Source organism: Pholcus phalangioides, unplaced genomic scaffold (assembly GCF_987345545.1).
Source record: "Pholcus phalangioides strain wild (caught in Gottingen) unplaced genomic scaffold, Ppha-v1.0 ptg000004l_1, whole genome shotgun sequence".
NCBI lineage: Eukaryota > Metazoa > Arthropoda > Arachnida > Araneae > Pholcidae > Pholcus > Pholcus phalangioides.
Window position 1 is genome coordinate 42338323 of NW_028301597.1, and position 22039 is coordinate 42360361.

General features: G+C 38.6%; 1 protein-coding gene across 1 annotated transcript in view; it reads left to right on the plus strand.

Annotated features, from left to right (window-relative positions):
* LOC149087604 (nose resistant to fluoxetine protein 6-like) overlaps positions 1 to 16661 on the plus strand; it is a 38453-nt gene extending 21792 nt beyond the window's left edge. Inside the window, exons 4-13 of the mRNA XM_089231532.1 lie at positions 955 to 1048; positions 1154 to 1245; positions 2294 to 2461; positions 3245 to 3338; positions 3433 to 3516; positions 5315 to 5480; positions 9937 to 10016; positions 14500 to 14936; positions 16108 to 16250; positions 16379 to 16661. Of these exons, the coding sequence (XP_089087658.1) occupies positions 955 to 1048; positions 1154 to 1245; positions 2294 to 2461; positions 3245 to 3338; positions 3433 to 3516; positions 5315 to 5480; positions 9937 to 10016; positions 14500 to 14936; positions 16108 to 16250; positions 16379 to 16621 (1601 nt within the window). The 3' untranslated portion in view covers positions 16622 to 16661. The remainder of the gene's footprint in view (positions 1 to 954; positions 1049 to 1153; positions 1246 to 2293; positions 2462 to 3244; positions 3339 to 3432; positions 3517 to 5314; positions 5481 to 9936; positions 10017 to 14499; positions 14937 to 16107; positions 16251 to 16378) is intronic.
* The last annotated feature ends 5378 nt before the right edge of the window (positions 16662 to 22039 follow it).

Below are 22039 nucleotides of genomic sequence, written 5' to 3' on the forward strand. Positions count from 1 at the left end.
GTTGCAGACAGAAGCGTGACTCGTCAGTAAAGACAATTTCATTCCATTGTGCCGTCCACATCCTTCTTTCATTGCACCATTGGCGGCGGAGACGTCTGTGGTTCTGCGTCAAGGGTAGACGAAGCAATGGACGTCTTGCGGACAGACCACTCTGCTGTAAACGGCGTCGAATGGTACGCGCAGACACTGGATGATGCGGTACAGACTGAATGTGCTGTGCTATGGTTCGTGATGTGGCTGAGCGATCCGTCACTGCCATACGCACAATACGCCTCTCATCACGTGAAGTGGTGCACTGAGGTGGATGCGATCGAACACGTCGGTCCGTCGTACCCTCCTGCATCCAACGATCACATATCCGCATTACAGTTGTTTGGTTTCGTCCAACACGACTACCGATTTCCCTGAAAGATAATCCACAATCTCGGTAGGCCACTATCCTTCCTCTGTCGAACTCGGATACTTGATCAAAAGATGATCGCTGTTTTCTACGAGGCATAATTGATCGTTTTTCTGAAAAAACCACAAGAAAAACACAATTGCCGTACTTCAAATCGTCGAAATCTCCAAGCCTTAAATAGCGCTTTGAAGTGGCGCCATGATGTGCGTCTGCGCTGAAATTCTAATCATTTGCATATCTCACCTCCACTAATGCATGTTGTAAATTTCATATTATTTGCATGCTTCCTTCAGGGTGTTGCATTTACGGTGGCCAGCAGTGTATATGACCCCCTTGGGTATGTTTCTAAAGTCAAAGGTCGCAGAGATATCCGCTGTGCAAACAATTTGGGATAGTCTGTGCTCTATACGCATCTTTCTATGGCGCCTATGTATTTTAACTGTAGCTGCGCTGAAGAATAGCCCTGAGAGATTTTTTTTCTTGCGATAATAATGATCTTGAACTTACTTTTCAATAGTATCGTTCATAATCATTGGTTATTTTTTTCCAACTAGTGGTAGGGTTCGTAGGAGTCAACGCAACGGGTCGTGTCGTTGGCTGTCAAGTAAAAGAACCAATACGAATCAATATTTACGATGCAGTCGCTATGTAAGTTGTTTGTTTGATTTTTTTAGTTGTCATTAATTTCTCTTGATATTCTTTTTTTTTGTCTTTGCTGATTTACTGAATTTACTCGTTGGAATACAAATGTAGGTGCACTCTGAGTTTCACTATCATGTTATGCATCGTGGGAACTATAATTCACTGCTGGAAAAAGAAGAAAGATGAATTGGACAAAGATGAAGGTAAGTTCAATCGAATGGATATAGAACTTGTCAACCTCAACACATGATAACTACAAACAACAATCAAACTTTTCCATCACCAAAACATCAAATGTGAATGTCCAGCACTGTCAACGGAAGCTCTGTTTGATTATTTCCGTCGCAGTGCAGGCTCTGTGTGTTTTGTGTGTGTGTATATTTGCATATTCTGTAAAAGGAAAGGAAAACAAAACTGCCCGGCACTGTGGACGGAGGCTTTGTTTCTCCGTTTCCCGTCACAGTCTATGCGCTGTATATACAGTCAAACCTCTTTAATGAGCCGCTCTTGGGAGAGCAAAAATATGACTTAGTAAGCGGAGTGACTCGTTAAACGGAGTAAGCCATAGCTATGCCAATTCCTGTCCGAGGACAATTGGGACTTTCAAAAAGTGGCCCGGTAAGCCGAGTGACGTGTTAACCGGGTGACGCACTAACGAGGTTTGACTGTATACATATTTCGTATACATTGTGTATATAGACCATACTCAAATCTCTCCCACTTCAACATGCCAGCTTGTTCTTCTTCTTTCTTGTCCACAAGTCTTTTCCTCACTTCTTTCGAAATCCCAGGCTGTGGTCTCCGGCCCTTATGTGCCACTGGGCGCACGTGCAATTTTTCTCCCTAGTCAATTGGTTCAGCTGTCCATTTCAGTCAAATGTCTCGTACGTTGCACCGAGTTAATGGCTGTCTTCATGGGGAGAACGACGAGAATGATTCGATACTTGCGAGCACGGGGCAAGGAGAGCCACCACTATAAATCTTTACTAACTTTTCCGACACAACTCTGCCTCTTTTGAGGTAACGGAAGTAAAGTGTTTTGCATCAGTCCGAGGTTGTAAGCGGATCTATCTATCTATCTATCTCTCACCAAAAACCGAAGTCGATTGAGATGATGATTATTAGGAAGGCAGATGATGCCAATTTTCAAGTTAGGAAAGATTGTTTGTAACTTTTTTCTTTATGTTAAATTTCATAGCTCATTGAAGTATGTTCATTATACTACCCCAATGTAAAATATTTATTTTCCAGGCATTATAACTCGAATATTAGACTGCTTTTCGCTACAAAAGTCGACCGCTCAGTTATTCAAATCAGAAAAACGTAGTATCTATCAAATAGCCAGTGGACTGCAATTTTTAACATTGGTATGGCTTGTCGTCTTCCATTCGCACTGGTTTATTCCCCTGAATGTATATGGTGAGTGACTGAATCCTTCATGATATCAAGAATGGTTTTTAAGTGCTTTTTTAATGGAGTCATTTTTTCACTCGTTGATCACAACCATGCTACATAGAATACTGAAAAAAAAAATCTCTGTTGTCAAGCGGGGACAAAAAATGTAGATTAGGATTAAAACCAGAAATCTGAAATCTGTTTTCTGCATTTCACAAGTTTTAGGCGTGAATGCTAGCCGATCCCCACCTTAAAAAGTATCGTCACAGACAGCAACGACCTACAACGGTACAAATACTGTATTCAATCATTACACTTATAGCGTATGCCGGCAAACCACGATACTTGGCGGGATTTTGAGTTCTCTTGGCGGAAATGCCCTGAGATACACACTTCCGCTCTCCGCGTAACAGCTGAAAGTACATTCACTCAACCTTTCTTCAAATCACTTGTATAAAGTATGTTTATTTTAAAAAATAATTATTTCTATAATGCATAATCATCATTCCTTGAAGTGCTCCATCATCGAGCATCAGGATAATGGTGACACGGATGTGATATGCACACACTTCAATCATAGTTTTAATAGTGGATCGCACTCTCTCACACACATACGCACAATTCACTTCGGTAGTAAACTGTTCAGGGCGATAAACCCAAGATAGGAGCTCAGATCGAAAGAACGAAAGAATATTCTCGTCTTGACAATCACAAAATTGCGATTTCTTCCTGTTCCAACATCTTTGTAAACGAAATGTTGATTTTTCTCCATCAATGCTGATATCAAAATTTGTTCAAATTTTCAAGGTTCAACAGTTCCAATTAGAAAACCATCTGTGCCTTTCAATTTCGAAACAGTTCGCAACGCCTTTTTAGGTTTCGACACCTTCTTTTTTATCAGGTGAGAAGACAACTCAAAGCAAATTTTTCAATTCACTCCTAATTCAACAAATTTATTCTCAAATAACTTGTTTATTGTTATTGTCATTTCCCAGTGCTGCGTTGCTCATGTACCACCGGCTACAAGACTCCAACAAACACATCAGCTTCGCTCAGTACGTCATTGCAAAAGTTCTTCGGTAAGCTTATCCCTCTTCTCTCTCTCTCTCTCCTGTGATTTTATTTATTTATTTATTTAAAATTAAATTAGTTACTATTTTGCTTTCTGTGTGAAACGATATAAGATTTAAAATATAATAAACTAAACTCATATTGAAACTGCATTCCAAATTCAGTAGAGGCTCTCGATAACGGACACAACGAGGCCAAAAGACCCGTACTGACGGGGATTGTCCGTTGATACATTGAATAACGAAATACATTGAGACCCGTGTCCATTAACGGCAGCGGGATACACCGGATTTCCTCTAACGGGGAATACATGTTATGGAAGTTCCACTCTAGGGGAGACTGTTACACCTTGAAACATTACTTTCATATCAGTTTTTACAGAGAAAATTTCATTCAATTCATTTTCGGTTTCGGTATTCTGTATGAAACTTCGGGTTATATTCAAATTAACTCCCTATTCTACTATAACCATGTAGAATAGCGATATGACCGGAGTTGGCATGTGGTGAAGTAGTAAATAACTAAAGACAAGTGAAAGAGATTAAATGGGGGAGGGGGAGCTAACCGAAAGTTTTTTACGAGGAAAGAATAGATTTTGGCATAAGGTATTTTGATGTATGCGCTCAAGAATGATATGGAAAACAACATTGTCACTCTAACAGTTACGGTTACAGTGAGAAAATTTCGAAAATATCAAATTGCAACACCAAGTTTTTTGTATTGGAATGCGATCTCTATTGTGAAAAACCCTAAATAGCGTTCGAACGGCAACTGTAGCATGAAAATCACCGGCGGTAGATAGGCTAAAAGTGAGGACAACCAATAAGGACAGAGAAGCAGCATAAAATAAAGCATTTTATTGTGTTTCACAAATTTTCCACATGATCTTGTGGAGGACTAATCAGGCTGGGATCTCAGCCGAAGAAACGGTGCACACGGCAAAGTCCTTTTTACTTTTTCCTTGCCTAGCTCCGGGGATTTTCGTGCTACAGGTGCCATTCCAACGCTATTTAGTGTTTTTCAGTATGGATATCGCATTCCAATACAAAAAACTTGGTGTTGCCATTTGATATTTTCGAAATTTTCTCACTGTAACCGTAACTGTTATAGTGACACTGTTGTTTTCCATATCATTCTTGAGCGCATACCTCAAAATACCTTATGCCAAAATTTCATTCAGTTTCTGTGAATGGTATGGTAGTTAGGGGCCCATATGTCGGAATAGTTTTTTTATAATCACCCCGTAGTCGACACTCGTTATAAAGACTGGTACGATATACTGTATAAGACTCAATTTTTCCCCTTTTCTCTTATCTCTCACGTAATTTTTTAACAATTATAACAATCTACAAGGAACATGCAGCACAATACCACGTCTGAAACCGGCTCTGCCCGAGCTCCTTTTTTGGAAAGAAATGTACGAAATCCTTGTTTTTACGTTTTCCAAAATTATATTTGAACTTGGCACATAAGAATCCTATGCATAGGTGCGTGCGTGTAAATAATTATTACAATATTATTTTCGAACTTCATAAAGTTTCACTGCAATTGCTTACAATAAAAACCATACAATAATATAAAATTTTACTACGTTCAAATATGCATATTTTTAAGAAGTTCGGTTTTTCCTAACGTTTGGTATATAACAACCGTGGAACGATTGGAGTCCTTATAACGAACTTCGACTTTTCTTCCAATATTTATATTTGTTAATCAGCAATTAATTTTACAAAACTGATCAAGGAGTATAGAAATTGTATATTCATTTATAAACAGTTCTAACCTGATTCATTTATGGATTTTCAGTTTAAGCCCGGGTGTGATATTCGTCACCGCAACTGCGATCCTATCGAGACATCTCTCTAATGGACCATTATGGAAAGAAATCGTGCATCCAATATCACGCAGATGCGAAACAAATTGGTGGACCAACGTATTATTCGTCAACAACTATGTTTCAAGCTCTGAACAGGTAATTACTTGGTTGAGAAATTACACAAATGAAAGTCAAATATTTTTAACAGCACTCAAAAGATTTCCCGCCATCCATTCGAACATTTATGTCTGAAATTATTGATCGAAATCACTATTTAAAAATTGAAATTGTATAAATAATGCTGAAATACTATTAATACTCTATTATCCAGGTAAATTAACTCAAGCATAGCACCGCAACCGGAATAAGCTACCGAATTAAATATGTAGGGAAAACTGGCTGTATGTGTGTGAAGAGATATTGATCTTTAGGAAAGGATTATTATTCAATTCTTCTTGCGTCCAAATTGCTACCGCAGGAAGTCCCCCAACGGAGGGTAAGCGCACCAACCTCTCGATGAGTATAAAAAACAACCCTGCCGTTCGGAATCGGCAATAAATTGTGGGTCCCGGTCTGATTAGCCCTCGTGTGCATAAAATGATCGTGGTGCGACAAAAATGATCATCTTGCCTCATTTTACTGGCAACTATTGATTCCAGAGGCCAGATTCCATTCCTATCAGAAAAAGTATCCAGATGATGTGTAAAACTCAGATGTTTCATTCATGTTACAAGGGGTTGTATAGTTATCAAAATATAAAAAGTTACTTTCTATACGGGCACCTGGTCCTCAAAAATCCAGTTAAAATGCTGTTGCCTTGTCTCTCCTGTGAGGCCAACAAAAAAAATTACTTTTAAATTCAAAAACCGGAAAAAAAAATCAGGAAAGAATAGCGTAAAAACGAATGGAAAAACCGTTGCCTGTTATTTTATGCTGTTCTTTCCCACCTTTCCTCCGATTTTTGAGTTCAAATATCACAGTGAATATTTCACTTAGAAACGTAGAAATTTCGGTTGGCCCCAGGAGAGACATGGCAAAAACATTCCGAGGTTTTGGAAGACAGGGTGTCCATATAGAAAGTTATTTTTTGACAACTGTACAACCCCGTGCAACATGAAAAATGTAGCCGAGTTGTACACGCCATTTGGATACTTTTTTCTAATTGGAAGTATGCCTGCAGGATCAACGGTTCACAAGTAAAATGCTGCCAGGAGAATGAAGTAAACGTCCTATATGTCAACTTAGCAAGTGGAGAGGACGTCTTTCTCGACATAACCTACAGAGTTGTTTGCTTTCAAATTCGAAAGACAGATTACAGCATTTCTTCAGCACATAACCGTATTTCTCAGAAACAAACTTCACTCTATGTACAGGAAACCCACGCAAGGCGCATTAGAACTCACTCTAATTATATCAGTTCTCAGAGTTATGTTTTCGAAGTGCAATTGCGGTTTCGTAGTAGTGGAATTTAAAGAACGTAAGAATGTTCCAAAAACAAGAGGAAATACTTTATTATTTTTCCGATAATTACTTGGAAGGGAAAATAGTTGTCTTATTGCAATTGAATAGTAGGTTGATAGTCTCTGAATGTCAAGGTTTTTCTTTTAACGGGAAAGAGTCACTCTAATTTTTTGAAGCTTGTGATATGCAAGCAAATGAGAGACTGATGTGTTTCAGAAGAGTTTCTTTTGTACGTCTTATGTCTACCGGGAAGTGTTAAGCGTAGATAGATCACTCAATGGGAATTTTGTGAAGGAAGTTATGTATATTTGGCGCAAAAAAAAAAAAAATGAAACAAAGGTGAAATTTTATTTAATTTTCTGGAATATTATAATGATGATAAATCCAAAATTTATGTTAATCTGCTTAAACCAAGAGGGCACTTGGATTTTCGATTAAAAAAAATGGTTAGTTTTGTTGTCCATTTGCATACAACAAAACAGTGGCTATTTACTGGAATAGCCACTTCACAGCGAATCTGATTTTGAACTGTAATTTGAGAGCTTGCTCTCAGAGGTGAAAGCATTAGTTCTCTTTTTTTCCTCTGTTTTTGATGACAATTGTAAATTAATTTAGGGATGCCATGGCCACTGCAGTTGTTTTTCAATAACGACTTGAAGAAACGTTTCATTGAATTTCAAATAAAAAGCAAAAAACTTCGCGTGGTCGGTTTATTTGTGCTTTAAAAATGAAAGAAATGATCAATATAATAAAATGTAGTGGGAAATGTATATAACAAAAAACACCTTGAACGCGACTTGCAGTTTTGAAGCTTGCTGTAGTGGTCAGAGTGACGGACTCGCATTTCGAGTACCCGGATTCAAACCCCACCACCTCTACAGTGGTGGTCAGCTGAAGTTCGTTTTCTGTGGTTTCCAACTTCGATGCGCGAATGCGAGAGAGCCGATCTCCCCGTTAAACGTCTCTCCACAGAGAGCAACAGGCCTACAACAGTACAGATATTCATCTCATTTCACTCAGAATTTGTGATATACACTGAAGAGCCAAAAAAACTGGTAACCTGCCTAATATCGTGTAGGGTCCCCGCGACTCGCAGAAATGCCGCAACGCGACGTGGCATAGACTCGACTAATGTCTGAAGTAGTGCTGGAGGTAATTGACACCATGAATCCGGCAGGGCTGTCCATAAATCCGTAGGAGTAAGAGGGGGGGTTATCTCTTCTGAGCAGCACGTTGCAAGGCATCCCAGATATGGTCAATAATGTTCATGTCTGGGGATTTTGGTGGCCAGTGGAAGTGTATAAAGTCAGAAGAGTGTTCCTAGAGCCCCTTTGTAGAAATTCTGGACGTGTGGGGTATCGCATTGTCCTGCTGAAATTGTCCAAGTCCGTCGGAATGCACAATGGACATGAATGGATGCAGGTGATCAGACAGGGCATGTCACCTGTCAGAGTCATATCTAGACGTATCAGGGGTCCCATATCACGCCAACTGCACACGCCCCATACCATCACAGAGCCTCCACCAGCTTGAACAGTCCCCTGTTGACATGTAGGGTCCATGGATTCATGAGGTTGTCTCCATACCCGTTCATCAGCTCGAAGCAATTGGAACCGAGACTCGTCAGATCAGGTAACGTGTTTCCAGTCCTCAACAGTCCAATGTCGGTGTTGTCGAGCCCAGACGAGGCGTAAAGCTTAGTGTCGTGCAGTCATCAAGGGTACACGAGTGGGCCTTTGGCTCCAAAAGCAAATATCGATGATGTTTTGTTGAATGGTTCGCACGCTGACACTTGTTGATGGCCCAGCATTGAAATCTGCAGCAATTTGCGGAAGGGTTGCACGTCTGTCACGGTTAATGATTCTCGTCAGTCGTCGTTGGTCGCGTTCTTGCATGATCTTTTTCCTGTCGCAGCGATGGCGTAGATTTAATTTTTTACCGGATTCCCGATATTCACGGTACAGTCGTGAAATGGTCGTTCGTGAAAATCAAAATTTCATCGCTACCTCGGAGATGCTATGACCCATCTCTGGTGCGCCGACTATAACACCACGTTCAAACTCACTTAAATCTCGATAACCTGCCATTGTAGCAGCAGTAACCGATCCAACAACTAGGCCAAACACTTGTTGTGTTATATAGGCGTTGCCGACCGCAGCGCCGTACTCTGATTGGTTCCATATCTCTTTATTTGCATACGCATGCCTGTACCAGTTTTTTTGGCTCTTCAGTTTAGATGGCATCACTAAAAATTCACACACAACACTACATGCGCACTCGGACTGTTAGGTACACGTGCTAACTCTTCCGGCACAACTCAATCGGTAGCAAATTACCCAAGGTGATAGACCGGATTTGTGCTCGATTTGGAAGAAAGAAAATTTTGAAGCTTTCACCCGTAAGATGAAAAAAAAATTGCTTCACGGCAAATTTTGCAATTTCGCAGAAATTTTCACTCAACATGTGTCAGTAAGATGAACTTCAAATTTTGGTGTCTGGCCTTTTGTTTCAAAATTTCAAAAATTTGAATATTCAACATCTTTTTGAAGAAATATTTCCCATTGGTTCATTGCTAAATCGATCCCGACCAATGTCCGACATTCGGACTTTCGCCGAGCCCTATATATCGATTCATATTGATATAGTTGTGCATAGGGATCGATATATATATATATATGGATGCTCCTATGATTCGGGGGGAGGGGGGTCATCGCCACGTTGGCTCATTTGTTTGTGATAATTATGAAAATTTATAATTAGCCATAGCTAACCATAATTATTATGGTTAGCTATGGCAATCCCGATAATCAAAGGAATTCGAATATCGATATTTTAGTGATACATACATAGGGATCGACATATAAGGGCCGGTGAAAGTATGATTTTCGGACATTGGTCGGGTAAATTGGGCTAGCCACTTTCCAACTTCGGGCTTTGGCAATATACCATATACTGTATATACACTTATTTATTTACTCTTAATAATAATAATTTTATATATTTTATATTTGTCGATATTGCACGTGAGATACTGCCGTTGATGAATTGCCCAATGTGAACAACAAGAGCATGACATAACATTTTATTACTTTCATTGACCCTGTTGAATAATTTCTCTGGTAGCTTAATCGTTACGATGATTTTTTTCCAGTGTCTCATTTGGTCCTGGTACACGGCAGCTGAAATGCAACTGTTCCTGATATCTTTTCTCGTTCTTATCCCTCTAAAGAAGTGAGTTTTATTTCTCTTTATTAAATGTTCACAAACTACACTGAAATTTCGAGAAAAAAGGGGAGAGGGTAATGTGTTTCATATGGATGAAGAATCCCTCACCTCAGAATGTTTAAAAATGCGTACAACAAGTTAGGTCTTCCATTATATGAAAGCTCAAACCTGAGGAGAGACAGGCCAACAACTGTCTACTTGGATTTTTGAGGACAGGGTGTCCGTATAAGAAGTGATTTGTTCAATAACTATACAACTCCACTGCAATATGAATGACGTATCTAAGGTCTACATGTTGATTGTATAGTTTTTCCAATTGGAAGTATGCCTCTAGGATTAATGTTTTGCCAGTAATTAGCTATGCACCTCGAATATGAACGGTTTAGTAACCAGGAACATTATTGGCAAATGTTTTTCCTTGTGAATTTTTTATTATAATTTTTGCTTGTAAATGCAGGCTGTTTCAGAAAGGACACTCAATTTCATATGGCATGACTCCGAAACAGCGATATAGTGAAAGAGAAAAATGTCAATCCATCGACATTCTATAGATTGTTTATAGGACAGGTTTTGAATTTAAATTACATTATTAAATGAAATTTCAGATCGAAAGTCTTGTAAGATTTGGCCGTTTACATAATACGTGAGTTGAAATATGACGATGAGAATAACTGCTACGAGAAGTTAACCCTCTCAGTGGAATTGACGAGAAACATCGTCTCATTAGAAACATTTTATTCTGGAAATGACAGGGTCTGGTATTTTGCTGAGATAATTTCTGAATTTATTAACCTACACCCTTTTAATTTTTACCAGCTGAGACTCGGAAGAGAACCCACTTCGTTAGGAACGATATGACATTTTAATGAGCATTTAGTGATTTTTATTACGCCGTGTAAAGGGGAAGAACAAAAGTATTTTTTTCATTGTTCCTGAAAAAATTAAGTTAAAGCTAAAAACTAAAATAATTGGGAAAATAATGCATTGTTTCATTGCGACTTACGTCATATATTATTTAAATCCACATGCTCGAGAAATTTCTACAGGAAAAGCAATCCCAACAATTATGATATAGCAAATTTTTCATGCGTAGCTAAGTCTTTAAGGAAGACATTGGCAGGGAATGCAAGATCGTGTTATCGAGCGTATTCAAAAATGGTAATACGTTTTTTCATGTTCTCCAGTTTTTTCTTGTTTTTTTGTTCTAATTGGATTGTTATAGAGATTCAAAGCGAAACTAGGTATTATGCGGAAAGTGTGTTGTTGAGGAAACGAAATTTTTAAAATTGATTTCAAAAACTGTAGTAAAATATGCAAAAGTTGCATAAAAAATAGAAGTTGTGTGGGGTCGAGATTACACCATAAAAGTTTGACCAGTGATATTTTACCAAACTTGCGAAAAAAAAAAACAACCAATATACCCATTGGATGCATTTGCTCGAATGTAACCGATACGCTTATTGGTTGTTGATTTTTTTTTTCAAGTTTTCTAAACTTTTTTAATGTAATCCTGGGCTGAGAGCGAATATTTTAAAATCCTGCAGGAACTATGATTAGTGGAAATGTAGAAATTTGAAATTTCATTCGGCGCCTAAAAATATCTAATTGATGGAAATTGCGCCAATTTTTATCACAAAGTGTAACACTTTAATGAAAATTCATCGAGATATCAATAGTTGACATTTCTCATTCTTGCTGCTCTTTACGAGCTGAAATGGAAAAATTTGAAAAAGAAAACAAATACGGAGATAGTCTTGAACAATATTGAAATTTAAAATATTTAATCTATCGATATCTTGATGAATCTCCATTCAAATGTTTCAGGAATAGAAGTTATAATGCCGTTGTTATACCGGAAAAAAAATTCCGGTACAACAACGGCAAACAAAATTTTACTAACCGAAATTTTAATGATTAATATTGAGGCTCATACAAAAAAAAATATTTTTTACATTTCCACAATTACACTTTTACGGATGTTTCACTATCACAGCTGAATTTCATTCTCTTCACTGCTCATTTTTTCATTCTTCACATAACTGTAGTTTAAGATTGTATCACTTGGAGGAAAATCCGAACATCAAAACATCTTGTGGCTAGAACCCCCCCCCCCCAGGCTTATAAACCCTCTATCTGCTTGATAATTATTATGCCCTCAGTTATTTTCCATTCAATAAATATACCACCCCTTGCAACATGAATGCCATAGTTGAGTTAGCTTATAACTACACGTTATTTGAATACTTTTGGATCAACGGTTTGCTAGTAAAATGGCATGCTCCTTCTTGCCTATGCACCCTGGTGTATCGGGTTCCTAAAACTACGAATCAAATACGTCACTATAATGGGTAGATGTTAGGAGCCGTTGATCTTAGAAGTATACTTCCAATTGGAAAAAGGTATCCAAATAACGTCTAGATCAGATCCAAATAACGTCAGATGCACGCCATTTATGTTGTATAGTTATTAATGGGGATACGAATTTTATGACATAAAGACTGCTTGAATATGCTCCTAAAAAAATAATTTCATGCCATAAAAAACGGTGTTTTATATGCTCTACAATACAAGAAAAATTGAATTAAATTTTCCTCTTCATTTCCATTAAAAACAAAATTTAGTGAATCGATATATATATGAGGAATATTAATGTGACTAAATCTATTTTAAACCATCTGTTGTTGCTTGAACTGAAATTCTTCAATTTACCAATTTCCAAACGTATAGGCCTCTCATAGAATCAGCAATACATCTTGTTTTTGTAAATCATATTGGTTTCCGTACCAAACCCCAGCAGCACATCGATATAGAATGACGTTAAAATGGCATATAATTGTAGACGAATTTCAACGTGGAGTTACACTTGGATTATTTCAAAATTGATAATTATTTTACAAGATATTCTACTTCAAAACAAAATGCTGTAAAATAAGAGTGACTTATTTGATTCGTAGTTTTAGGAACCCGATACACCAGGGTGCATAGGCAAGAAGGAGCATGCCATTTTACTAGCAAACCGTTGATCCAAAAATATTCAAATAATGTGTAGTTATAAGATAACTCAACTATGGCATTCATGTTGCAAGGGGCGGTATAATTATTGAAATAAAAAAAAAGTATTTTTATACGTTATCTCCGTCCTCTAACATAAACTCTAATTATAAAGTTGTTGCCCTGTCTCGTCCGATGCCAATATATATATATATCACGTTTCCAGGTGCAATATTCGCTGAGATATTTGAATTCAAAAATCGTTGCAAAAGAACAGCATAAACTAACGGACAATGCTTCTTTCTCTCGTTTATGCTGTTAAATACAAATACAACGCCACAACAGGTAAAATGCCCAACGAGGTGGCTTCTCTAACTTTTTCTCCGATTTCTTAATTCAAATATCTCAGCGAATACCGCACTTAGAAACGTGAAAGTTTTTTGTTGGCCTCGGGAGAGACAGAGCAACACCTTTCAAATTGGTTTTTTGGGCACAGGGTGTCTGTATAAAAGTTAATTTTCTTATTTTAATAACTATACAATTCCTTGCAATATGAGTGGCGCTTCTGAGGTCTGAGGTTGCGCATCTGAGGTTGCAGGACGAGGATTAGTTCGTCCTGGACTGGAGTATGCTGTAAGGTTTTGGAGACCATACCTACAGAGGGACATAGAATTGGTTGAAGGGGTGCAGAGAAGAGCTACGCGTGTCCTTGTTGGCACACAGGGCTCGAGTTATGAAGAGAGACTTCATTTTTTGAATATGTTTACATTGGATGAGCGCAGGTGTCGTTGAGATATGATCGAACTGTTTAAAATTTTCAATGGGATGGATAGGATGGACCACGAACTTTTAGTACACCGCCAATCGACTGCTTTTACAAGGGGACACCAGTATCTGTTGGTGAGGGACAATGCAAGATTATGCTGTCGCAGGGAATTTTTCTCTAATAGGGTTGTTAATAAATGGAATAGCTTACCCCCGGAGGTAGTAAATTGTAACACAATTGACACGTTTAAAAAGAAATACGATAAACATGTTGGGGTAAATCGAGAAGTTATCCATTCTTAGAATAAGACAACCATAAGTATTCTTTATGGGCGTTGTATAATATTTTATCATGTGTATATATTGTTTATGATTTGTGTTAATTGCATTTTTAATTGGGTTGCTGGTTTTTTTTTTAAATATGTGACATCCATATTTTTATGGGCATCTTTTTATCAGCCACCTCGTTGGGCATTTTGCCTGTTGTGGCGTTGTATTTGTATTTGTATTTGTACATGTTATTTGGATGCTTTTTTTTCAATTGGAAATATGGCTCTAGCATCAACGGTTCTCCAATAAAATTCCATGCGTCCTGTTACTGATGCACCCTGTATATGAGACACTTCTTTCGATTGGAAAAATAAAATATATCTATTTAATATTTGTTAAAGTACAAATTTGACATTTATTATAAGAATATGATTATATAAGCGTGGTATATCTTTTATTTTAGGAAACCGAAAGTTGGTCTCTACATACTGGCTGCTTTGTTAGGGATAGGAATCGCTGCTTCGATTGCGAACCACGTGGGATACGACTTACCGCCGGCGATCGTCTTAAGCGCCATGCATTATCCGGATGACCTCATGTACTTCATGGACCACATTGTATTCCCATCGTACTTGCACCTTACTAGCTGCTGCATAGGTCTGGCGGTCGGATACCTTCTGTACAAGAAGCCCCAACTGCAGTTTTCTGACCGCATGTGCAACTTCGCTTACGTTACATCATGCACCGTGGGCTTTATGATAGTGTGCTCCGTGCATTCTTGGAACATTGGTCAACCTCCGCCCACTCTTATATACTCAACCATGTACTCTGTTGCTTGTAAATTGATTTGGTGCCTGGGGCTGGGTTGGATATTCGTCACTTGCGCGGCATGTGGTGAAGGTAACTTGTTTTTATTCATCCTTCGTATATTTCTGTTGCGTTATGTGCATAGCGATCTCATTGGTTTTTTTCCCGAAATCTTTATTTATTTCGAAAGTGTCGTCCGTCCATGCATTGCGATTAATGAGGAACGTATCAGTTTTATAAAATCTGTATGGATCGATATACTGTAAAAATAGCGCAACAAATGTCATTTCGAGTGCCAAAGAAAGATATCTGACGGGATTTTGAACACTGAACTACACCAGGAGTAAAGAAAAGATACTGGATTACCTGGATGCTGATTTTACCTGGATAATTATGCCAAGGTGGACTCAGAACTTTAGATCTGCTGGTCTAGAAATAAACCTAAAATAAAAAGATCATTCACGCTGTCCATAGACAGACTAGAGACACGACTTTGTGTTCTTTATAACACGCACTTGGTATTACACGCGGAGACTTAGGCCGTGCATAGTGGGGCGACCAAGAGATACTGGAACGTATAATAGAGACTAACGACAAAAACAGTTGTAGTGGTTTGTTCCACACCGCACATACTGGAAGGGCGAAGCAAAGGAGAGAAAGGGACTTTTTTTCTCTTCCTCCACCCCATACGATTTTTTCTTCCTAGTCGCAATTCTTGGAACTCATACCTCTTCGTTCCATTACATACACAGCCTTAGAAGCCTCCCTCAACTTCAGAAAATGTTCCCCAAGGAGGTGGCAGTAGAGAAGGTTTTTCTATGCCCAGTGCTCTTCACTTGGAAGGATTCCTTGTTGTATTCCCCGCAGGGACAGTTGAATTTTCTCTCTTTCCAAAATATCTAAAAATATGCTTACGTAATACTTGAATGGCCCCTTATAGGAATTTCCTGAAATTGAGATGCCACTAATGCCTTTACTTCATTTCCTCATGCAACAGTGCGTGAAATAAGGAAGGCAGGTTCGTGCATAAAGCGGTGTAGATGGTAGCATGCTTGCCCGGTATGCCAGAGTGTCTGGGTTCGGGTCTGGGTAGAAAAAAGATGTCTCTTCTTTCCGAGTTCACATTAGCGTAATATCCAGAAAATGCATGTTTCTTTCGTATAAGGCTTAATTGTCTACCGTTTGTACTACTTAATCTACTACACCGTTTGTGTTGCTTAAATTTATCATAATTTCTGAACTATTTTTTTACCGTTTGTATTAGGTATGATTCATTCAACGCTGACTTGGAAGGGATTCATACCGCTCGGTCGGTTAGTTTACATGGCGTATCTCCTTCATCCACTAATCATTCTTCTACACGTAGGACGTATACGATACCCGATTCAGGCTGATCCTGCAAGTTTGGTGAGTGTAATTGTACGAATGCTATTATTTTTTTAGGAAAGTCTTCAAATTTTTTCAGTTAATGTCGATTTAAAATACATTTTGATATATTTAAATGAAAGTTTAATGAAAAAAAAAATTTTTTCCAGACGTTCTTGGGTTTTGGACTCGGTTTCGGTGTCCTATTTGCGTCGTACGTCTATTTCATTCTATTTGAAGCCCCGTTTTCGGCTATTTCACAATTATTCGTATTCAACGACGAACAAGAAGAAGAACTTACAGAAAACATTTCGGATAAAAAAAGGATATCGATTTCCACTGTAAATATGGTACGCAAAGAGAGCGAAAAGGAGCACCTAGCTAACAGAGATGTCAATGGTCATATATGCTGATAAAGGATTCGCAAATATAAGAATAAATATATTTGTTATAGTTTTATCATGTTTTGTATCATTTTAAGGGCTTTACTGACACAACCAATGAAAAGGGAGATTTACTTCTCTTCGATGATACATACCCTTTCATCATCGATCTGCGAATTGAATGCAGTAGTGCATTGAAGCCATGGTTGGTATAAGAGAATATGGGATGATGACAATTTGACAGTCATTTCACACCATCCTTTAAGAATGCGAATATTTTAGAAAAGAAATGTGGCTGGAGGTGAATTTTTACTCCGACATTTACCAGTCACCTGCACATTAATGAATATCACAAATTGAGGATAACTGATACTAACTAATTATAATAATATGATGCTATATGAATAAATGATGACAAAGTCATGATAAGTAAGGTGCTGGAGATGCGACATGTTCATAGTGATGCGACTAATGCTATATGGATAATATAATGATAATATAATATAATCTTTTACTGGAGTAAAATAGGGAATATATTATGTACAGCCATGAAGTATTTGCAATGATGTCATTGTGTGTAAATACTTCATGGCTACACGCACTCCATTCTGACAGTACCACAATGGAGTGAATTAACGATATCATACAAATGCATGTCAAAGACCAGAAACATTCTGGGTCTGGACATCTCAAGAAAATTCTTAGGGTTTTTAAGCCTAAAAGCATCAGTGCTATTACAATTGGAGATTTCACGAAAATGTTTATAGTCAGAATTGAGAAGAGAATCATAGACAGTTTCTGGGCATCCTTTCGGTTTAATCCATGATTGTTTCAATGTTGGTATGCCTTGCGTATATGCTTATTTCTGTTGAACCTAGAGGGAGACCTGGTAAAACATCGGAGTGTTACGTTTTGAAAACGTTCAAGAGAGATAATATTAGGATTTCTAGCATACGTCCAGGCTTTAGCTGCGTAAAGGAATGAAGGACGTAAGATCAATTAGACGGCTTTTATATAAAAGGAACCAAGCGCGATTTTTAACATTTTCAAGATATACCGACATCTGAACTATTGAAGGAGGTGGGATTTTTTATCTAAATTAGAACCAAGTGACATATAGTCTGTGATACCGTCTGTGTGCATTTAAACCCACTACCAAACTGAAGAGATAACTCAATCGATGATAACTTTAAACAGCTTTTTCTCAGTTTTGATTTAATTGTGCTTGGTTCCTTTTATATAAAAGCCGTCCAATTTATGCAAAATGAGTTTGTTGTTGATAAAAAGGGGGTCGTATTACTCCTGCAAACTTCGCTAAGCTCCCCTTCCCACTAGGCTTAACATTATTCATCCAATGTCCACAGACGGAGGAGTAGCCATAAAAAGGCAGATGAAAGGGTGTCCACAGGGCTCATGCAGCGGCCCCTTGATGTGGTCACTTGTCCTCAACACGCTTTTACAGATTAACCGGGGTCCGCGGGTATATCTACAGGCATTTGCCGACGATCTGGTATATGTTATATCCGGCGAAGACCATATAGCAATAACGGAAGAAGCACAGACAGTGTTCGAAAAATTGAGCGATTGGCTGGCTAATAATGAACTTCAATTGGAAGTAGAAAAAACCAGCTTCTTGTGGTCGCACCCAAAGAAAAAGATGAAGCCTAAGATCTACATTGAAGGTATACGAATTCGACCGTCTCAGATAATACGATACCTTGGTGTGTACTTTGATAGTAAATTGAACTTTATGGCGCACATCCAAAAACAGGTCGACGAAGTAAATGACACACTGCAATTACTGCGCAGATTGGCCGGATCGAAATGGGGAATGCAGCGAGCCTTTCGCAACATCTTAAGCTTGAGAGATATCTTATTGCAAAACATTTTGATATTGTCAACTGAGTAATATTTCTCCGATGTTCTCTCTTAAAGGTTTCGTTACTTATCTAAATGCAATGCAATAGGCCATTGAAATACTATTTAAAATAATTTTAAAGAAGTTGCGAAGTTATGAAAAAAGGAAAGGATCTATTGCGTATGCGAACCAACAAGTTTTATACAGTTATGAGAGAATAGTTTCGTGAACGATATTGCAATTACATAAACACGCCGCAAGGTCCACTGCAAGTCACAGAATGACGTTCAGAATTCGGTTTTCCGTATTTTTTGTTGTTTTTTAAGTGAGATTCAATTTTAATGATTTCCTGCTATTGTCTTAAAATCTTTCTTCTATGAGGTGTTTTTCCTCGAATCATTAACTTCAATAGAAGAGGAAGCATCTTCTCCCGTCATTGCTATCTTTGTTTTTAGTTGTCGGGATAGAAGGTTTTTGCTCGGCAATTCCGAGAGGAAATCTATAACTACTTAATATTGAGAAGTCATAAAAACAGGGAATAGTTTGGTATTTTTCAGACGGTAAATATCTGAAATTTGACGATCCTTCTTCATTCACTGAGTTTCCTTATCCCTTTCAGACCGTGTTGCAACAAATGTGTCGGTTGCTTTCTCCTACTGACCTTAGAATTTTTCTATTTTCTTAAGGGAGTTAAGATCTGACTTGAAGGATTGTGTAAGTTGTAAGTTTTGAGTTAGAAATACGATGAAAATGAACTCTAGGGGCTTTTATAGAGGGCGGCATTCAAACTTGAACTTTCAGTGAGTTTTTAAGATGTTTTAGGTTATGAGGTTGCGTGATTTGAATAAAATGATGGATTCAGGATAATTGATTAATTTCTTAAAATAATTATTTATTTACAACACGAAACATAAGACGAAATAAAAAATCTACGGAGCGACATGTTAAGCTCTTCATGGTTCGATCGCTTCTCTCGCGATTTCCCGCGTGACAATCCAATGGCGTCGGCTTTACAAGTGCCGCCATCTGTGAGATAAAATACAAATCGAATCTCTCCACATGAGTTTTTCCCCAGTGAAGGAACATGGTGAGAGAACGACAAATGAGATACAAAAAATTAATCATAAGATGCAGAATAATAGATGTGCAAGACATAATACAATGATGCAGGAAATCATGTGCAATAAGTATACACTTAAAAAAAAATATGATGCAAAATGTACAATTAAATGCAGAAAATTCAATAAGCTGTACAAAATATATATCGGATGCATGATATAAATGAGATGCATGAAATACAAGATGCAAAAAAAAATCAATGAAATGTAGAATTATATGATGCACAAAAATATTATGATGCACAATTCGAAACAAAATTAATTTCGGCTATCAGCCTAGGACTGAATTTGACTTTTCTGCCAGACCTAGTGACATATGGTTGTATACAAATACAACGCCACAACAGGCAAATTGCCCAACGAGGTGGCTGACTTACGAACATCATGGATCCCCGAGCCATTTTTTGGAGGCCCTACCTACTACTGCTACACCACACATACACCCCCCCCCCCGCGGAACCCCCCAACGAATCGGTACATGCGGGAATGTGCGTGTACGTGTAGTGCAACCTGACGTAAAGTTTGTTTCTGTGTAATGCTTGTTATGTGTAGTGCTGTCATCTGCCCCCAGTTTTTCAAACTAGCTTGTACTGGCACAGTGTCATTTTTCTTTTCTTCGAGCTTGTTTTTGTCAAGTTCCACACAGACATCGTTAAAGATAAATGCGGGTTTCACTCTGTCAAGTGAAACACAGGTCTTTCTCCCATTTACATTTAAAGTGATATTTTTTTCATTACGAGAAATCACTTCATGGGGTCCAGTATATGGTTGTGTCAAAGGTGGTGTGATCTTGTCAATTCGAAGAAACACATGTGAGCAAGTTTGCAGTTGAGGATGCACATAAATTTTGGATTGACCATGAGCTGATGTTTTGCATGGTTTGATACTATTCATACGCTCTCTGAGCTGTTGTACGTATGTGTATGTTGATGAGAGCTGACCGGGTGTATCCGTGCAGAGATCTGCAGGTAATCTCAAAGATGTACCAAAAACTAACTCGGCACTAGAGGCTTTGATATCCGGCTTGACGGCTGCCCTGAGACCAAGTAAGATGACTGGCAATGTGACGGTCCACTTTGGATTCTCATGTGCCTTCAATGAGCTTTTTAAGACACGGTGGAACCGTTCGACCATGCCATTGGCCTGTGGATGGTAAGCAGTGGTACGAATCCTGCTAGTGCCAAGCAGGTTGATCAGTTCTCTGAAGAGTGATGATTCGAACTGACGCCCTTGATCGGTTGTTATGGTTGATGGACATCCATAACGGCAAATCCAACCATCGAACAAGGCACGACAAACTGTGTCTGCTGTGATGTCTGCTACAGGTATGACTTCCGGCCATCTCGTGTAGCGATCAATTACTGTTAAGCAGTATGTCTTTCCTTCTGAAGGAGGCAGAGGTCCAACCAGATCGATATGAATATGAGAAAATCTTGCATCGGGTGTTGCAAAGGTGCCTAAAGGTGTTTTGGTATGCTTATGAACCTTTGAGCGTTGGCACTCATTGCAACACTTTACCCAATCTTTGATGTTCCTTCTCATGTTAGGCCAAACGTATCTTGTAGATATTAGCTGAGTAGATGATGTTACACCTGCATGAGCAAGATTGTGGAAATGATGAAAAATAGTCTTGCGGAAGCTCGCTGGAACAAATGGTCTTGGTGAGCCTGTAGACACATCACATACCAGTTCTGTTGCGGTAAATGGACTTGGCATTGACTTGAAAGTCAGTGAACTAGAGTTGTCTTGCTGTAACTGTTTTAATTCAGGATCCTCTCGTTGAGCAGTTGCAAAAAGGTCAAAATCCAGGAATGGTGATTTGGAAATCGAGTTGATTTCTATTCTTGAAAGAGCGACAGCTACCACATTATCTGCACCTTTAGTATGACGAACATCAGTGCTGAATTGCGAGATGAAGTCAAGGTGTCGCCATTGACGTGGGCTGCATTTATCAGGATTTTGCTTGAAGGCGAAGACGAGAGGTTTCTGATCCGTGAATATTGTGAATTCACGGCCGTCTAGCATGTGTCGGAATCTTTTGACAGCAGTGTATATTGCTAACAGTTCTCGGTCGTAAGTGGAGAACTTCTGTTGACTCTTTGTCAGTTTCATGGACAGGAATGCAATGGGTGCCCATCCTTTTCCATTTGATTGCATTAGCAAACCACCGACTGCTAAATCACTGGCGTCGACCCAAAGACTTAGCTTGGCACCAGGAATTGGATGGTGAAGTAATGTTGCACCCGCTAAAGCTTGCTTCGCATCGATGAATGCTTGCTCGGCTGGATCAGTCCACTGAAGGATATCAGCTGGCTTGGTTTGAGTAGCTCTTTTGGATTTCTTTTTGTTTTTTATTCCCTCCAAAAACTTGTGTAGAGGTGTTAAGATGTGTGCAGCTCTGGGCACAAAACGACGATAAAAGTTGAAGAGACCAAGAAAACGTCGTAATTGAGTGATGGTGTTTGGCTTAGG